Raw genomic sequence first — 15,325 nt, forward strand, 5'->3', positions numbered from 1 at the left:
GGTTAGGGATCACGTTCTGGGGCACAGCACCTTCATGAAGGTAAGATCCCTAGACAACTTCATAACATGGTTGAATACTGATATAATAGCTTCTCTGGGTCTTTTCCGAAATCCTCGAATCCGTCTGCGTCATCCCGCAACTGCTCCTCCTCCGCCAAACCACCGTACCCACCGTTATCGACTCTTACTATCTAGTTACACTGGGTACATACCGCGCCCTATACGTCCTCAACTGGATCATGCGCGGCGTCAAGGAAGACGACTATCTCGATCCTACATCATGGGTCTGGGGCTCCATCCAGACGGCACTCATGATTGACTTCGCATGGGTGTACTACACGCGCCAGCGCGTGAAGCTCCGACACGGCGGCGTGGTAGACTCGGAGGATCTCGGTCGCGGATGGATCGTTGGCCGGTTTGTAGGCAGGAAGAGCATGGATTTTGACTACGACGAGGAGACCGCTGGCCAGCGCAACGATACCACACAGCCGAATAACAAGTGGGGTCGGAGGGGCATCTCCGTCTCTGCGGATGAAGGAGTGGAGGGTGCGCCAAAGAGGACTAGCCCCGAAGAGAGAAGGAATGTAGATCCAGAGAGTCAACCACTGGCCGATCCAGCCGCATTCGAGGACGAGAGCGATGACGATGCGCCACCGCCTGGTGCTACTTCAGTGGCCGAACAGAGTGGCGTCAGGAGGGATGAATGGGACGACGATTTGGATGACGATGCCAGTGAACATGACGCACCTTCCAAAGCCGTCAAATGAGAGTACACGCATGTTGCTTAGACGGGAGGTATGGGATCATACACGTTCGAATACGGCATCACCACTCGACCCCATTGCATTGTCTGCATTTTTATAGCGAATTCAGAATATACATTAAGTTCAACAGACTACTTCAACGCATGTGCTCATCCCAGATTGCTCAGATCAAAAATCCCACCATGATCGCTCAGCTCATAGACCTGTGTAGCCTCCCACCGTCACGAGCACATTTACCCCTTCGAACACCAAGCTCACTATTCACGCTAAACCCACCTACTATGGCAACAGCAGATCCATTTTCGGAAGCCCTGCATATTCGAGGTTTCGGCGACTACAATCCTGCTAGACGCCGAGCTCCCATTCATCCCATTTCCTTTGACGCGTTATTCCCGCTACCCGGCCCCCACGTCCAGCTGCCGCATAGTAGGCCTTTCTTGATTTGTGATGTGATGCGTTGGCATAGTGGGTGCGCACGTGGCGATGTCGCGTGTATGAAAACGTAGGCACTTGAAATAGCTGGGTCCGGGGTCTTCGGTTACCGAGGAGGCGCGAGGATTCGGATTGCAGGATGAAGGATGAGGGACGGCGTTTGGGGCTGAAGCAACATGGAGAAAAGGTGCTGGGGCAGTATGGGTTTGTGGGGATAAAGACAGTCGTTGGCTACTGGGTTGATCGAGGTGTGGGATGCAGGAGTCGCGCTATGGACGTGGGTACTCTGTATGCTAGCTAGAATTTACGCAGTATTACCTCCTACATGCTGATAACCGCTCTGACACGATCGCCATACACGGTAATTCTGCTGCACTGCTATTCCCCCCTCTTGATAACTCGTACAGCCCCCGGATACCTACCTCATCTCCAACATCTTGATTATCTCGTCGTCGTGATAGACCCATCCCCCCGGTGGCACAAAGTCGCCGATGCCATCCAAGTCCACGTTCTGCCTCTGAGAAAATATCTGAGCGAATCCAGGAGGTCGTTGTTCACTCGGTAGAGCGTAGAGTTGCATAGCGGTGCGATCCCTGAAGCGGCGATGCTCTGCGCGAGCTCCATCAGCGAACGCATATTGATGTCGCAAGACACGGCTCTTCAGAATGGTCGTCTTGATGGTGTAATGATTGAATGGAGATGATTCGTCAGTCGCAGATACATCGTCTCCGTGCTGAGTCGGCATCGTGACTTCGAAGCCAGCGTAGTCAAAGGATTGATCCGGGAACGGCGGTGGTTCGATACCATCCGTGTTGAGAGGTATGATCCATGAGCGTCTGTCGCCGATCAGCCGTCTTCTCAACATTGACGAAGTTGAAATGGTGCTCGACGGATCAGTGCTCGCTTCCAGTGAAAGCGTATCCTGAAGACTTGTCGGAGCAATGCTGATGCCGATATTATCCCACATTTTCAGCGTTCGATCCGCACCTGTGTCTGCAACGTGCTTGAGCAAGTAACCTTCATTCAAGATAAAGGTCTGGTACGCGAATACCGAGTATGCCTTATTCCATGTGACAAAGTTGACGTCGCATGTGAAATTCGCGTTTCCTATCCAGGAGAAAGGAGATTTATCCGTCTCGATGAACGCTACGTATCGATATTTGAGGCCGTTGCCACGGACCATGATTGAGTGCTAGATTGCTAGTTGGCTATGTTGGCAGACAAGATAGAGAGTGCATTGAAGGACTCACATTTGGGAAAGGCTTCGTGCCTCTGAGATCATATCCCTCTCCAATGAGAAAGGATCTTAGGGCTTCCGCATTTGGCCCGTGTTGCACCAGAACTCTGTTCAACAGGCCTGTATCGTATTCTTGCAAATCAGAGCTCAGACACTTCCTTGACATGAAGCCGAGCGCGAACGTTCCAGTAATGATGATGTTGTGCTTCGCCTGTAGCGCACGAAATGCCTTCGGGTCTGTGAAGAAGCGCTTTAGTCTTTTGTTGATATTGAACTGTGTGCGTTCCACTAGACCAACGAGTCCACAGAACGCCTTGGTGGTGCGAGAGAGTGCAACAATGTCACGAATACTGACGAGGCGTAAAACAATGTCCTGTGCTGGTAGGATTCGTGTCAATAGTTTGACTAGGCCTGTATCATCTGGTGGCTGCGCATCGTCTGATGTTATGATCGTGGTGTCCATAGTATTGGGTGGCATGTATGTAGCTGTATCTGATCGTTAAGGTATGCGGAAAATTTGTGTGCGGACAGTTGAGGAGTAAACTCTCGCAGAATATATCGTCTTTTCTATAAAGACATTGAGCTTGCTGCTCAAGCGATTGTTCGATTTGCTGGAACGTCATGTTACCTCAGCAATCTATGCGGCTTCCTTTTGCCTCATTGCCTGACCCATAGCTTGCGCATCCGTCCTGTGCGTTCCAAACTTCCTCGCCTTGACTCGATTAACGAACATCTCATCCAACTCTTCGTAAGTCCGACCCGCCGTCTCAGGCTGATAGAACCAAAGATACACCAAGCATACAACAGACAAGCCACCGAAGATGAAACCCAGCTTTCCACCGAGGTTGAGCTGGTCGGGGTTGAACAGGTAGGGCAACACAAAACTCCACATGGTATTAAGCGCGTTCTGGAGAGCGAGACCGATGGCAATGGTCTTGATGCGAAGACGTGAAGTTGATGTCTCGCACAGGATAGTATAAGCAGTCGCGCCAATGGTGACATTATACCAGAAGCAATAGAGTAGGATCATACTGATAGCGCCTTTGAGTGCGGGTACCGTGCCGACGACCGCGAGACCGGCCATGACGAACAGGATGATGGTGAGCACAAAGAGTCCCCAGAAGGTGAGGTTGCGACGACCTATACGGTCAACTAGGTACCAAGGTACGACGTTTCCGAGTAGAGAGAGGACTTGCTGCACGATCTGCAACTTAAACGACATGGCGGTGGTGAAGCCGGCGAGCTGCATGTAGTATGTCGAATAAGAGGCTGCGAACATGATGCCGCTGAGTGACTGGATAGTCAGTGGCATGACCGAGATGATGGTTCGCCGGAGGTTGGACCGACGGAAACAATCCAGGTATGTAACGCCTTCGGTCTCGTGCCTAACTTCTTGCAGAGTCGTCATGATCTGAGCTAGCTTTTGCTCACCTGCAAAACCCCGATGACCAAGGCTGTTGAGAGCTTTAAGTGCGTCAGCTTGGCGGTCCTTGGATGCAAGCCACCATGGCGACTCAGGCATGAACCAAACGAAAGCTGCAGCTACCCCAGCGAATCCGTACTGAGCACAAAAGACAGCGCGATATGCCCAACGATTGGTGTATACACCCGTGGAGTTGACGATGAGCGCGACTGTGAGTGGTCCGAGGGTGTACGAAAGGGCAGTCAAGCATGTCAACATGCCCCTGAGTTTCAACGGGGCGACTTCACCGATGTATGTGACGGTGACGGATGCTAGGGCGCCAACGACGAACCCGTTCAGGAACTTGCCACCGAAAAACATATGGTTGGTCGTTGCGACGAACTCCATGGTTATTGCGGCAAAGGTGACTGCGAGACAGATGATGACTACTAGGCGTCGGCCAAGCCAGTCAGCGAGTTGACCGCATCCGAGGGCACCCACGATAGCACTAGATCGTTAGTGTGCTCAAACTTCTCATCGACATGGGTTACTTACGAAGCTACAGGTGCGCCCTGGAAGGCCGACTGCCACTGAGCGTCAATGACATAACTCACAGTCCCGTCGTCCGCAGTAAACTGATGGCCAAAGTCCTCCCTGAACTTGGGTATACCGATAACACTTCCCGCTGCTTGGTTCTCAAAGCTGACGAGTAGCACTAACCACACCATGTATATCGACCAAGCACATGCCCAAGGGTACTTGCGGAAGGACGCAAGTTTCCCAACCTCATGGTCTTCCTGATTGGCGAGATGACCTAGTCCGGATGTAGCCGCGGTAGTCGTTCCTTCCGGTAGGCGTTCTATGAACTCGACGGTATTAGACTTTTCATCGTTGTCTAGAGCCATGATGGTCTGCAAAGATACGAGGGATGATTACAACGAAGCTGCTGTGACGAAAGTGACGGATGTAGACAGAATGATTCAGACCAGGTTCACCCCGGCTCAGAGATCGTGCATAGTTCTGGAGAACGCGAGGCAGCGTTTTATAGGATTTGTTGCAAGGTGAAGGTCGCCTTACATGACGGATAAATTCATGCGCATGTAGTGAAGAAGTTACCGCAGACAGTCCCGTCGCGATGTTGTGATTGATCGGGTTATGTGATTAGCACGTTTGCCGCTGTGCTGGTGTTCGATCGTCGTGTCTACTCATCTCAGTCAAGGGTTGCGTTGGTGAGCTTCCCCAGATCCGGTATGTCGGTACGTATGAGGCATCCCTTCATGTCGCATCGTGAATGTTTCCAAGAGAGCTATTCCCCTCATATTACTTTGGCGCATCCGAGGTTTTGCCGGAACTTTGCTGCCCAATGGTGGCGTCGAAGCGTGACCGAAGTTCTCCCGGCCGCCCTCAGAAGTGCACTCCGAAGGATTGCAAGCTGGAAATCATGCTGCAATTGGTGGGACGATCATTCGTACAGTCTGGGGTAAAATCAAGCTATGTGCTCGATGAGCGGGGAAGGAGACGTCTAAGCCATCGAAGGGAAGCGACGAGCATCAACAACCGTTCTGTCAAGCCGAAAATTTACGTCATTGATTCGCCGAGCTGAACTTTGCTACAACACATCATTCACTTCGTCGATAATCTGCACCTTGATACTACCATTGCTCAAATCGCCACAAGTGTGCAACGCATCCAGCGCTTTCTCCAGCGGAAACGTATGGCTGACAAGTGGTTTCAGATCAAGGATACCACCAGCCAGACATTGAAGGCCAGAAGGCCATGTATCGCGATAGCGATTGATGAACTTGAGATCAATCTACAGCAATCATCAGCAAACACCGTCTCAAATATGCTCATCAACGTAAACAAGATGAAGCGTAGTCCACCTACCTCAGCAAGACTCAAATGCATGAACGGCAAATTATTCATAATCTCCCTCCCAACTCCAATGACCATAACGGTACCCCCTCTCCTTGCAGTATAGGCAGCAGTAACAACACTGCTCTCCACACCTGTGCACTCAAGGACGGTCTCTGGTGCACCATACTCACCGACATTCTCGAAGTCGAACAGCTCTCTAATCTTCTTCGCATTGCCCTGCGCATCTAGGTTGCGATTCACCTGGTACGTGGAAGCCGTTGGTACAAATTGCTTTGCGAATGCCAGGCGCTTAGGTTCAAGATCCGTGATGACAAGCGGATGCGCTCCACTGGCTCTCGCTGCAGCAAGCGCGATGAGACCGATGGGTCCTGCGCCGCAGATTACTGCACCGCGTCCTAGAGATAGACCGGCGGATTTGATACCGTGCATGACGACGGAAAGTGGCTCGAGAAGTGCGCCTTCGGCATATGATACGCTGGAGGGGAGTTTGTGGCACCATTTCGCGGGATGCGTTTTGTAGCGTTGGATTGTGCCGTGGTATGGGTAGACGCCGGCGAACTGGACATCTTCACAGAGGTTGTAGCGGCCGTCCATGCAAAGAAAGCATGTGCCACATGGCACGCCGGGTTCGACTGCTACACGGTCGCCTGGAGTAATTGTTAATTAGTGATGAGAGGGTAGGTAGGTGACTCTACCAGGCTTGAGAGTCGTAACACCTTCGCCGCATTGTAGAACTATGCCAGCTGCTTCATGACCGAGGATACAATCTCCTTCGACGACGAGCGAGCCTATCCTCCCAGCTTTCCAGAAATGAATGTCAGATCTGGCACACCGTTGTCAGCTTCGCAAGTGCCTGTCATGTTGAGATGCCTTACCCACAAACACCTGTAGCCTTGATATGTAAGAGTACTTCTCCCTTTGCTGGTGCATACACAGGCGCTTCTTGAAGCTTCAAGTTGTGGTCCGCCGTGACTTGCAGCGAGGGATTTGGCAGTGGTGTCTTGATAGTAGGTTTCGGTGTCGCATCTGCTTCGGAAGCGGATGACGAATCTACCAGTGCTGGGGTCATGTTTCCTTGTCGCGGTGTAAAGATCGATCACCACCAGTAAGAGCAACTGTCGTCAACTTGGGGGAAACGGGTAGAGGTGTATCAAGTAGCCCCACATGTTCAGCGCGCCAAATTTCCATTCTTGCCAGAATGGAAATCCAATCCTCAACCTGGAGACCGAAATACGCAATAGTCGTGGCAAAATGCGGGGAAACATCCAGCGGGACTGACAACGTAGTGTGTTGGTGGCTCTGGTTACCTAATTCGTCTAGTCTGGAGTCCTGTCGCCCAATAGGAATCGAAGACACCGAGCTTGCCTCCGCAATAGCGACGCGTCGGATTACCGGATGTGGCATGCCCGGCCAAATGTTCTGGATAGACGTCGAAGATTAGTTTTCAGAGCAGCACGAGGAGTACTTATGTATGATGCGCCTCTTGATGTTGTTTGATCTGTAGAACTACTAATGTTTGTATTGTGAAGTTCGCACCTCGCAAGACTCCGCACAACCTCACATAATGCATACCTCGCAAGACTCACCGCAGGTCAGCGGCTCGACCGGTTACGGCAAGAATGTCGTAGATGGACTGAAGAAAGAGGCGAAGCTGGAACAGTCGTCTGTCCAGAAGTTGTCAAAAGAGCAAGATCATGTCTTGAAAACTTTCAGACTGCTCATCGCGGATCTATGTCAGCAATTCAATGGCGGACATCCTGGGTAGGTACCAATCAGTACTTGTTGTAGCAAAGCTGACGATGCAACAGAGGAGCTATTGGTATGGCGGCAATCGGTGTCGCGTTGTGGAAGTATGTCATGCGATACGCACCACATACACCTGACTACTTCAACCGAGACCGATTCGTCCTGTCGAATGGTCACACTTGTCTTTTCCAGTACACATTTCTCCACCTCACAGGCTACAAAGCCATGACTTTCGACCAGTTGAAGTCGTACCACTCAGAGCGCACCGATGCGCTGTGCCCAGGACATCCCGAGATCGAACATGAAGGCATCGAGGTGACGACTGGCCCATTAGGACAGGGCGTAGCCAATGCGGTCGGACTGGCAATGGCGACAAAGAACCTTCAGGCGATCTACAACAAACCAGATTTCGACGTCGTGTCGAACCACACATGGTGTATGATTGGAGATGCCTGTCTGCAGGAAGGTGTTGCTCTGGAAGCGATCTCGTTCGCTGGCCATCTGAAGCTCAACAACCTTACGATCATCTACGATAACAATCAAGTTACCTGCGACGGTTCCGTCGACCTGACCAACACCGAGGACGTCAACGCCAAGATGGCAGCATGTGGATGGGACATCATCGACATTGAAGATGGATGTTTTGACATCGAAGGCCTTGTTGAAGCTCTGAACAAAGCGCGATCATCCAGCGAGAAGCCCACATTCATCAACGTCCGGACAGTGATTGGTCTCGGTAGTGCTGTCGCAGGCGATGCCACTGCACATGGCATGGCATTCGGAGCAGCTGATGTAGCCAACATGAAGAAAGCTTACGGCTTCAACCCTGAGGAACATTTCGTTGTCAGCGAAGAAGTGCGTGAGTTCTTCGGAGACATTCCAGCGAGGGGCGAGGAGCTCGTGAGATCCTGGGAGAAGAAAGTGGACGAATACCAGAGCAAGTACCCGGAGGAGGGTGCCGATTTCAGACGCCGAGTCGAAGGTCGTCTGACAGAGAATTGGAAGGATTTGGTCCCAAGTTCATTTCCTGAGGCGCCTACAGCAACAAGGAAAGCGTCAGGCCTTGTCTTCAACACGATTGCTGAGAAGATCAATAACTTCATGGTCGGCACCGCTGATCTGACGCCTTCGGTCAACATGAACTGGAAGGGCAAAGTCGACTTCCAGAATGTAAGCTGTGCTCATCCGGTTGGAAGCATCATTGCTAACTCCACCTAGCCCGACCTGAAGACCACATGTGGCATTGTCGGCAACTACAGCGGACGCTATATCCACTATGGTGTGCGAGAGCATGCCATGTGCGCCATCTCCAACGGTTTGGCAGCATACGCGTCAAACACTTTTATCCCCGTTACATCTTCTTTCTTCATGTTCTACCTTTATGCAGCCCCAGCTGTTCGCATGGGTGCGCTGCAACGCCTTCAGGTCATACATGCGGCAACACACGACAGCATCGGAATGGGCGAAGATGGCCCAACCCATCAGCCGATTGAACTTGCCAATCTCTACCGCGCTATGCCCAATATATTGTACATTCGACCGGCCGATAGCGAGGAGACGGCAGGCGCGTGGATTACAGCGATCGAGGCGAAGAATACACCGAGCATCATCTCGACGTCTCGGCATACTCTTCCTCAACTACCGCAAACGAATCGGGGCCTGGTTGCGAAGGGCGCATACGTGATCGAGGAGGTCGAGGACGCGGATGTGACGCTTATCGGTGTCGGCGCGGAGCTGCATCATGCAGTTGATACAGCGAAGGAGCTAAGGGCGAAGAATATCAAGGCGCGTATCGTGAGCTTCCCATGTCAGCGATTGTTCGATGCTCAACCCACACAATACAAGCGCGACACGCTGCAAAGGCATCGCGGGATTCCGGCTGTTGTCATTGAGCCGTTCGCGCCGAACGGGTGGGAGAGGTATGCCGATGCAGCTTGCTGCATGAAGCGCTTTGGGCACAGCTTGCCGGGCAAAGCTGCTTATAAGTACTTCGGATTCAATGTGCCTGCGTTGACGGCCAAGGTGGAGAGCTACTTGCAGCAGGTGCGCGACGATCCGCTGCTGAAGGGTGAGTTTGTCGATTTGTGAGGCTAGTGTAATGACAATTGAGGAATCAATCAAATGTCCATTTGATTAGATTACTTCTCTTTTGACAGTGCATGGGTGGTCGATATCTTTTGAGGTGGTGAAGCATGTCAGAATACACGACGCGTCGAGCGTGTCCTGCGCCTGTTCACGTGAGTCACTGGCGTCCGTGCACGGACATCCCCTTAACACTCTGGCAGTTGCTTGCACCTACACATCCAACCCGAGTTCAGCATGCGCCTCTTCGCCCTTTGTCCAATGGCGTCTAGCCAACCTTCTGCAGCTAGCTATGCAAGGCCACAGTTTGTTCGGCACATTATTGTTCCATCATTTGTCTTCCAGCTCTGCCGATCCTATCCGCGCGGCTGCCTTGCTAGAAGACCTTCATCTTCTACATCGTGCTCCAATCCACTCTCACTAGTCCGCTAAGACCAACAGTCTCTCCACGCCATGTACAAGCCGCTGACGTCAGCGACAACAATTCGGGTTTTGCACATCCATCCTGCCCCCGAAAGGGATCCTCTCACATGCAGCCTGGAGCATCGCGATCTCGCCAGCAACCCAGAGTATGAGGCCGTTTCGTACGTCTGGGGAGACTCAGATTTGTCATCTTCCATCACATGCGATTTCAAGGTCGTCGCAGTGACTTCTAGTCTACACCAGGCTCTCCTACGCATCCGGTTACCGGAACGGAATCGAACAGTATGGATAGACGGACTGTGTATCAATCAAACCGACGATGTCGAGAAGTCACATCAGGTACAGCTCATGCAACGTGTCTACCGGAATGCGCACCGAGTCCTCGTATGGCTAGGTCCTGATCTTTGTGGCGAGGCCCGCAACGCATTCGATTTCTGTCTTAAGCTGGGCCAGCGTGACATGGAGCTCGAAGAGCTCGAGACTACATTGAAAAGCATGAACAGATTTCCTGGGGGGTGGTACTTCCTTCGCGCCTTCAGTGAGCGTCCATGGTGGGGGCGTGTTTGGATCATACAGGAATTCGCACTTGCAAAGGATTTACTCTTCTTGTGGGGCGCGGAGGAAATTCAATGGACACATATCAACCTGGCTGTCAGCAACCTCCAGAAGCCAGACGTGATGTGGCGCTTTACGCCATACGAGTCTACGCTGCTCGAACCCATATCCCGATTGTCTGCAATCAAGGATCAACGCTGCTACGCGACGAGTTTTATGGGAACTATCCATACAGCCAGGGCATTTGGATGCTCAGACAGTCGCGATCGGATCTTCGCAATCTTGGGACTAGAATGCGGTGATGACCGTTGGGCAGCAGCAGACCCCGCTGGACAATCGCTAGCTGAAGCTACCATACCGGACTATACTTTACCTGTAGAGCACGTCTATCGGCAATTTGCTATTCGGGCCTTGCAGCGAGGTTTGACGGAAGACATCTTCTTAGCAGTTCAACATGGGGAACAGCTAGAAGAGTGGCAGCCAGGCGACATGCCATCGTGGTCACCACATTGGGACCTGCCTCTCGTCAATAATTTTCCATTCTGTCACAGACTGCACGAAATTTGCAAGTTCTCCGGTCTTTCCGTAGAGAGTGGCATCTCGTTTACGGGATGCGGTTCCGAGCTGCTGTCTATGTTACGAACATACCTCGACCCGCTCGCTATTGACACTCTCAACGTGCTAAGTGCTACTTTAGACACAATTGTGGCTCTCTCGGACACCATGAAGTTTGTGCAGTTCAGACTCCCGGGGACCATTCTGGAAAGCTTCTGGGAAGAGCATATCAGGCCTAGAGAAGCGGACCCTGGATACAAGGCCGTCATGACAGACTTATGTGAGACCGCTACCTACTACATGACTTCCGAAAACCACGTCAGTGCTTTCTACACGATTTCTCAACACCCGTGGGAAATATCTCCGGCAGCGATAGCGAAATATGCAAAATACGGAGAGTATGCCATGCTGAGGTCCATAGCGCAGCTGCTATTAGAGACGAGCGAGATTGCATCTGTAGGAAACCCAGCCCTGCTAGATAAAGAAATAGGCGAACATGGCTATTTCAAGAGGTTTTACATCACCCAGCAGGGCTACGTTGGAATGTGTCCGGCCGCCGCTCAGCCTGGGGATCATGTCGCCCTATTGTGGAACACCGATTGTCCTATGATCTTGCGTCCACAGGATGACTTTTATCGTATCGTTGGCGGCTCATACATGGCAGCTGTGAACAGGAAGAAGATGGAAGGCATTCCTCACCCACTCGATGATCTACTGTCGGGTGGATTGCAGCCAGAGGTGATTCAGATTCGTTGACCAAAAGCGCTGCACATCGAGTGTGAACGCACTTGTGATCGATTAACCACGGACCTTGTGCAGCATGTTCATTGCGCGCAATCACGATTTCTGGTGCGAGCCTTCGTACGAAGAGACCGTGTAGAACCACAAATGAAAAGAGCCATGAGTCTACGCCTGCGGACGGCAGCGCCCCACTGTAGGTCTATCGGGAAGCCCCGCGTCGTGCGCCACCGGTAGCCCCCGACATGTAGATCGAGAGTAACGCCATCAAGGGACTTATTGAACGATAAGCGGATGCATGACCTGCAGTCTACATTGACAGCCATATAACCCAAAGGCTGACTTCGCGAACTTTATGAACTCGATCTTCGTTCATTCGACTCAGCGTTCACGAGATGTCTTCCCACACAACTTCAGCAATATCGCCGCCCGAGGACCTCGTCTCAAGCCTGCTATCTATCATCGAAAAGAGCATCATACCTCTGACGCAGAAAGGCGTCTCGAGCGGCTCTAAACTCTTTGGGGCTGCCATTATCGCTCGCAAAGACCTCACACCATACACTCTCGCTACTAACAACGAACGCATCTCACCCCTTTTGCACGGCGAAATCAACTGCATCCAACAATTCTGCACTGTCGACTTCCCCGATCCTTCAACGCGACCTCATCCCGCCAAAGACTGCATCTTTCTCGCTACCCATGAGCCATGTTCGCTATGTCTGAGCGGCATCACATGGGCGGGTTTCAACGAGTTCTACTACTTGTTCACGTACGAAGATAGCCGGGATCTCTTCGGAATCCCGTACGATATCGACATCTTGCAAGAGGTGTTTCGGGTCCCAGGGGAGGGCGAGAGTGAAGAGCAGGTACAAAGCAGGCAGCTCTACAATCGTAAGAACAAGTTCTTCACTGCGAAGAGCTTTGTCGATGTTGTCGGGGAGATTGAAGATGAGAGCGAGAGGAAGCGGCTACTGGGTGAGATCGACAGGGTCAAAAGTCTTTACAACAGCCTGAGCGAGACGTATCAGAAAGGCAAAGAGGCGGGTGCAGAAAGTTCAAGTGTGTGGAAGTAGATCGTGATGGTCTTTCTTTAGCACGGTCAATGTTCGGCGTTGGTAAACTTCAAGGGCGGCTTCAAGTTCCGCTTTCCAAGGTGTCGCGGTTAGCCCCGCATTTATCGATAACAAATTTCAGCTAGCTTCAACCCCTCCGAAATGCGCCTGCGCATGTGGTGTCAAGCTTCATGTGAGAAAGAATTTGACTCAACCAGAAATTAATTCTGTCATCTTGAACTCTGGGTACCGCGTCGCGTACTTTCGTCTCATATTCCCTTTTGAGTCTTATCGCCAGACCGTTGCGCAAAGTTTTGACAAGCCGCGACTGTCAACCAAGTCATCCGGAAACGGTCGAAATTCTGGTGGGCGAAGAAGGACCCCAGCAACGCTGTGTGACCAATCTACAGAAGCCGGTTGGGGCTCAACGGCACAGGTCGGAAAGATGGCGAACAGCCAACGAGAAGACAACACAATCTACCTCACAGAGAAAGAGGCGGAGCGCATCCAGAACACCATTAAAGATCGGTTAAAAAAGTGCGATGAGCAAAGCGGCAATGCAAAGGCTCCAAGAGACAAGTTGGCTGCTCACCAGGCGGCCACCGGCGCGGCTCTAATGGCAGACATGGGCGGCGCGCCAGATCCAGATATGCTGCAAACCCAGGGGAAGACGTCAACTACGATTCCAGTCATCGGAGTAGGCCGGCCGTATCCACCATGCACGACTCCACTGTCAGATTTGGAACCGATGAAGATGTCAGATCTCAAGATGGAGACGCATCACCGAGGCCGCAAACTGGTCGTGAAGCGAGAAAGCCCTGTTGTCACACTGGTTGCGAGGTCATGGACTATGGTTCAAAATGAAGACGGAACTGATGCAGAGCGTCTGGAAATACTGCTGCACAAGTCGCGGTATAGCGAGGATGTGCTAGAGTCGACCAAGCTTTTCATCATCAAGGAGCCATACTTCACCCTCACTGAACAGGGCGAGCCTACACTACGCATCGACCATCCTTCAGATCTGGTCATTTGCCATGAAGAAGGCCCAAAGAGCTTCGAGGATGCGGCCGCAGCAGAAAAGGCAGCCACAAGATTCAAGACTCACGGCAACAACGCGCTGAAGAAGCAGGATCTCCCGTTGGCCCACGAGAAGTACACAGCAGGTCTAGCAATCGCAAAGCAAGACATCCTAGCAGAATCGAACCCCGATCTAGCACGAGACATCTCCCGGAATCGCGCATACGTGAACTTGCTACTAGGCCGACTAGATGAAGTAAAGACTGACGCCCGCGCCTCACTAACCGGACGCGAAGACCAAAAGTCCAAAGAACTAGACAGCAAAGCTTACTACCGCGCCGGCTCAGCAGCATACGCCCAAAGCCACTGGGAAGAAGCGAAAGGCTTCTTCCTCGAACAACAAAAGCTCACCCCGGACGACAAAGACGCCAAACTTTCACTCAAGAAAATCGACGCCCGTCTCCGCGAAGAAGAAACAGGAAGCTACGACCTAATGAAGATCCGAACCAACCTCTCCAAAGCCCGCTCACGCGTCGACGCCGGAAACTTCACCAAAAACACGCTCGTAAAAGATAGTCCCGGAAAAGGCCGCGGCCTATACGCTACACGTGACCTCGCCACCGGCGACATAGTAATGTGCGAGAAAGCCTTCTGCGTAGTATGGGGCCACGAAGAAGACACTCTAACAGCCATGACGTACGACACGCGCGACGACCGAATCCGTGTCGCACCTGTCGGTCTCGCGAAAGCACTCGTACAGAAATGTCTGAACCAGCCTTCTCAAACAGAGAAGTTGATGGATCTTTTCGGCGACTACCAAGGCGAAGGTCCACAGATCTTTAGCAACGAAGACGGTGCTATTGTAGACGTCTTCCGCGTCCACGATATCATGTCGCGGAACGGATTCGGGCCTGGAAGTCAATTCGGCGAGGAGAGCGCTAGGAATGCTAGCACGGGACTCTGGCGCCACGCGGCTTACATCAACCATTCCTGCCTTTCCAACACGACCAAAGAATTCGCAGGGGATATGATCATCATCCGGGCTACTCAGCCCATCAAAGCCGGCGAGGAGATTTTCCATCCGTACGACGCGTCGCTTGATTACGAGACTAGGCAGGGGTTCTTGGAAAGGACATGGGGCTTTAGGTGTCAGTGTAAGTTGTGCGATGCGGAGAAGGAGGATGGAAAGGAGGTGAGGGACAAGCGGATGGAGTTGGTGGGGGAGGCGGATGCGTTTATTGATAAGACGCCTTGGGCGGGGGCGAAGAGACTGCAGTTGAGGAAGGCGCAGGGGATTCTGAGGGAGATGGATAAGACGTATGATGAGGGGAGGTGGGAGGGACTTCCTAGAAGGCATACGGAGGGGATTAGGGCGTGGCTGGTTAGGGCTAGTCCTAGGTAGAGCGGTAGGAAGTATGGAACGCTCGGATGGTAGAGATCTAGT

General features: G+C 52.1%; 7 protein-coding genes across 7 annotated transcripts; 5 read left to right on the forward strand and 2 right to left on the reverse strand.

The window, feature by feature from the left end:
• Positions 1-34: 34 nt before the first annotated feature.
• On the forward strand, positions 35-767 carry J4E93_008959 (uncharacterized protein; the record flags this gene model as incomplete). Its single annotated transcript, XM_049346855.1, has 2 exons — positions 35-40; positions 90-767. 2 exons carry the CDS (start codon positions 35-37, stop codon positions 765-767), a joined length of 684 nt encoding a protein of 227 aa, XP_049195810.1.
• A 2,303-nt stretch (positions 768-3,070) lies between these two features.
• Positions 3,071-4,740, reverse strand: J4E93_008960 (uncharacterized protein; the record flags this gene model as incomplete). The annotated part of the gene is made up of 2 exons (XM_049346856.1): positions 3,071-4,343; positions 4,391-4,740. 2 exons carry the CDS (start codon positions 4,738-4,740, stop codon positions 3,071-3,073), a joined length of 1,623 nt encoding a protein of 540 aa, XP_049195811.1.
• Positions 4,741-5,444: 704 nt separating this feature from the next.
• On the reverse strand, positions 5,445-6,782 carry J4E93_008961 (uncharacterized protein; the record flags this gene model as incomplete). Its single annotated transcript, XM_049346857.1, has 4 exons — positions 5,445-5,648; positions 5,723-6,360; positions 6,409-6,536; positions 6,589-6,782. The coding sequence occupies 4 exons, from the start codon at positions 6,780-6,782 to the stop codon at positions 5,445-5,447; spliced, it is 1,164 nt and encodes a 387-aa protein (XP_049195812.1).
• Positions 6,783-7,277: 495 nt separating this feature from the next.
• J4E93_008962 (uncharacterized protein) lies at positions 7,278-9,547 on the forward strand (the record flags this gene model as incomplete). Its single annotated transcript, XM_049346858.1, has 3 exons — positions 7,278-7,474; positions 7,522-8,629; positions 8,678-9,547. The coding sequence occupies 3 exons, from the start codon at positions 7,278-7,280 to the stop codon at positions 9,545-9,547; spliced, it is 2,175 nt and encodes a 724-aa protein (XP_049195813.1).
• A 447-nt stretch (positions 9,548-9,994) lies between these two features.
• Positions 9,995-11,830, forward strand: J4E93_008963 (uncharacterized protein; the record flags this gene model as incomplete). The annotated part of the gene is made up of 1 exon (XM_049346859.1): positions 9,995-11,830. The coding sequence occupies one exon, from the start codon at positions 9,995-9,997 to the stop codon at positions 11,828-11,830; it is 1,836 nt and encodes a 611-aa protein (XP_049195814.1).
• Positions 11,831-11,974: 144 nt separating this feature from the next.
• J4E93_008964 (uncharacterized protein) lies at positions 11,975-12,885 on the forward strand (the record flags this gene model as incomplete). The annotated part of the gene is made up of 2 exons (XM_049346860.1): positions 11,975-11,978; positions 12,230-12,885. The coding sequence occupies 2 exons, from the start codon at positions 11,975-11,977 to the stop codon at positions 12,883-12,885; spliced, it is 660 nt and encodes a 219-aa protein (XP_049195815.1).
• Positions 12,886-12,914: 29 nt separating this feature from the next.
• Positions 12,915-15,283, forward strand: J4E93_008965 (uncharacterized protein; the record flags this gene model as incomplete). The annotated part of the gene is made up of 2 exons (XM_049346861.1): positions 12,915-12,923; positions 13,163-15,283. The coding sequence occupies 2 exons, from the start codon at positions 12,915-12,917 to the stop codon at positions 15,281-15,283; spliced, it is 2,130 nt and encodes a 709-aa protein (XP_049195816.1).
• Between the last annotated feature and the right edge of the window lie 42 nt (positions 15,284-15,325).

This window comes from Alternaria ventricosa, assembly GCF_023758065.1.
Source record: "Alternaria ventricosa strain BMP 2768 chromosome Unknown scaffold_19, whole genome shotgun sequence".
NCBI lineage: Eukaryota > Fungi > Ascomycota > Dothideomycetes > Pleosporales > Pleosporaceae > Alternaria > Alternaria ventricosa.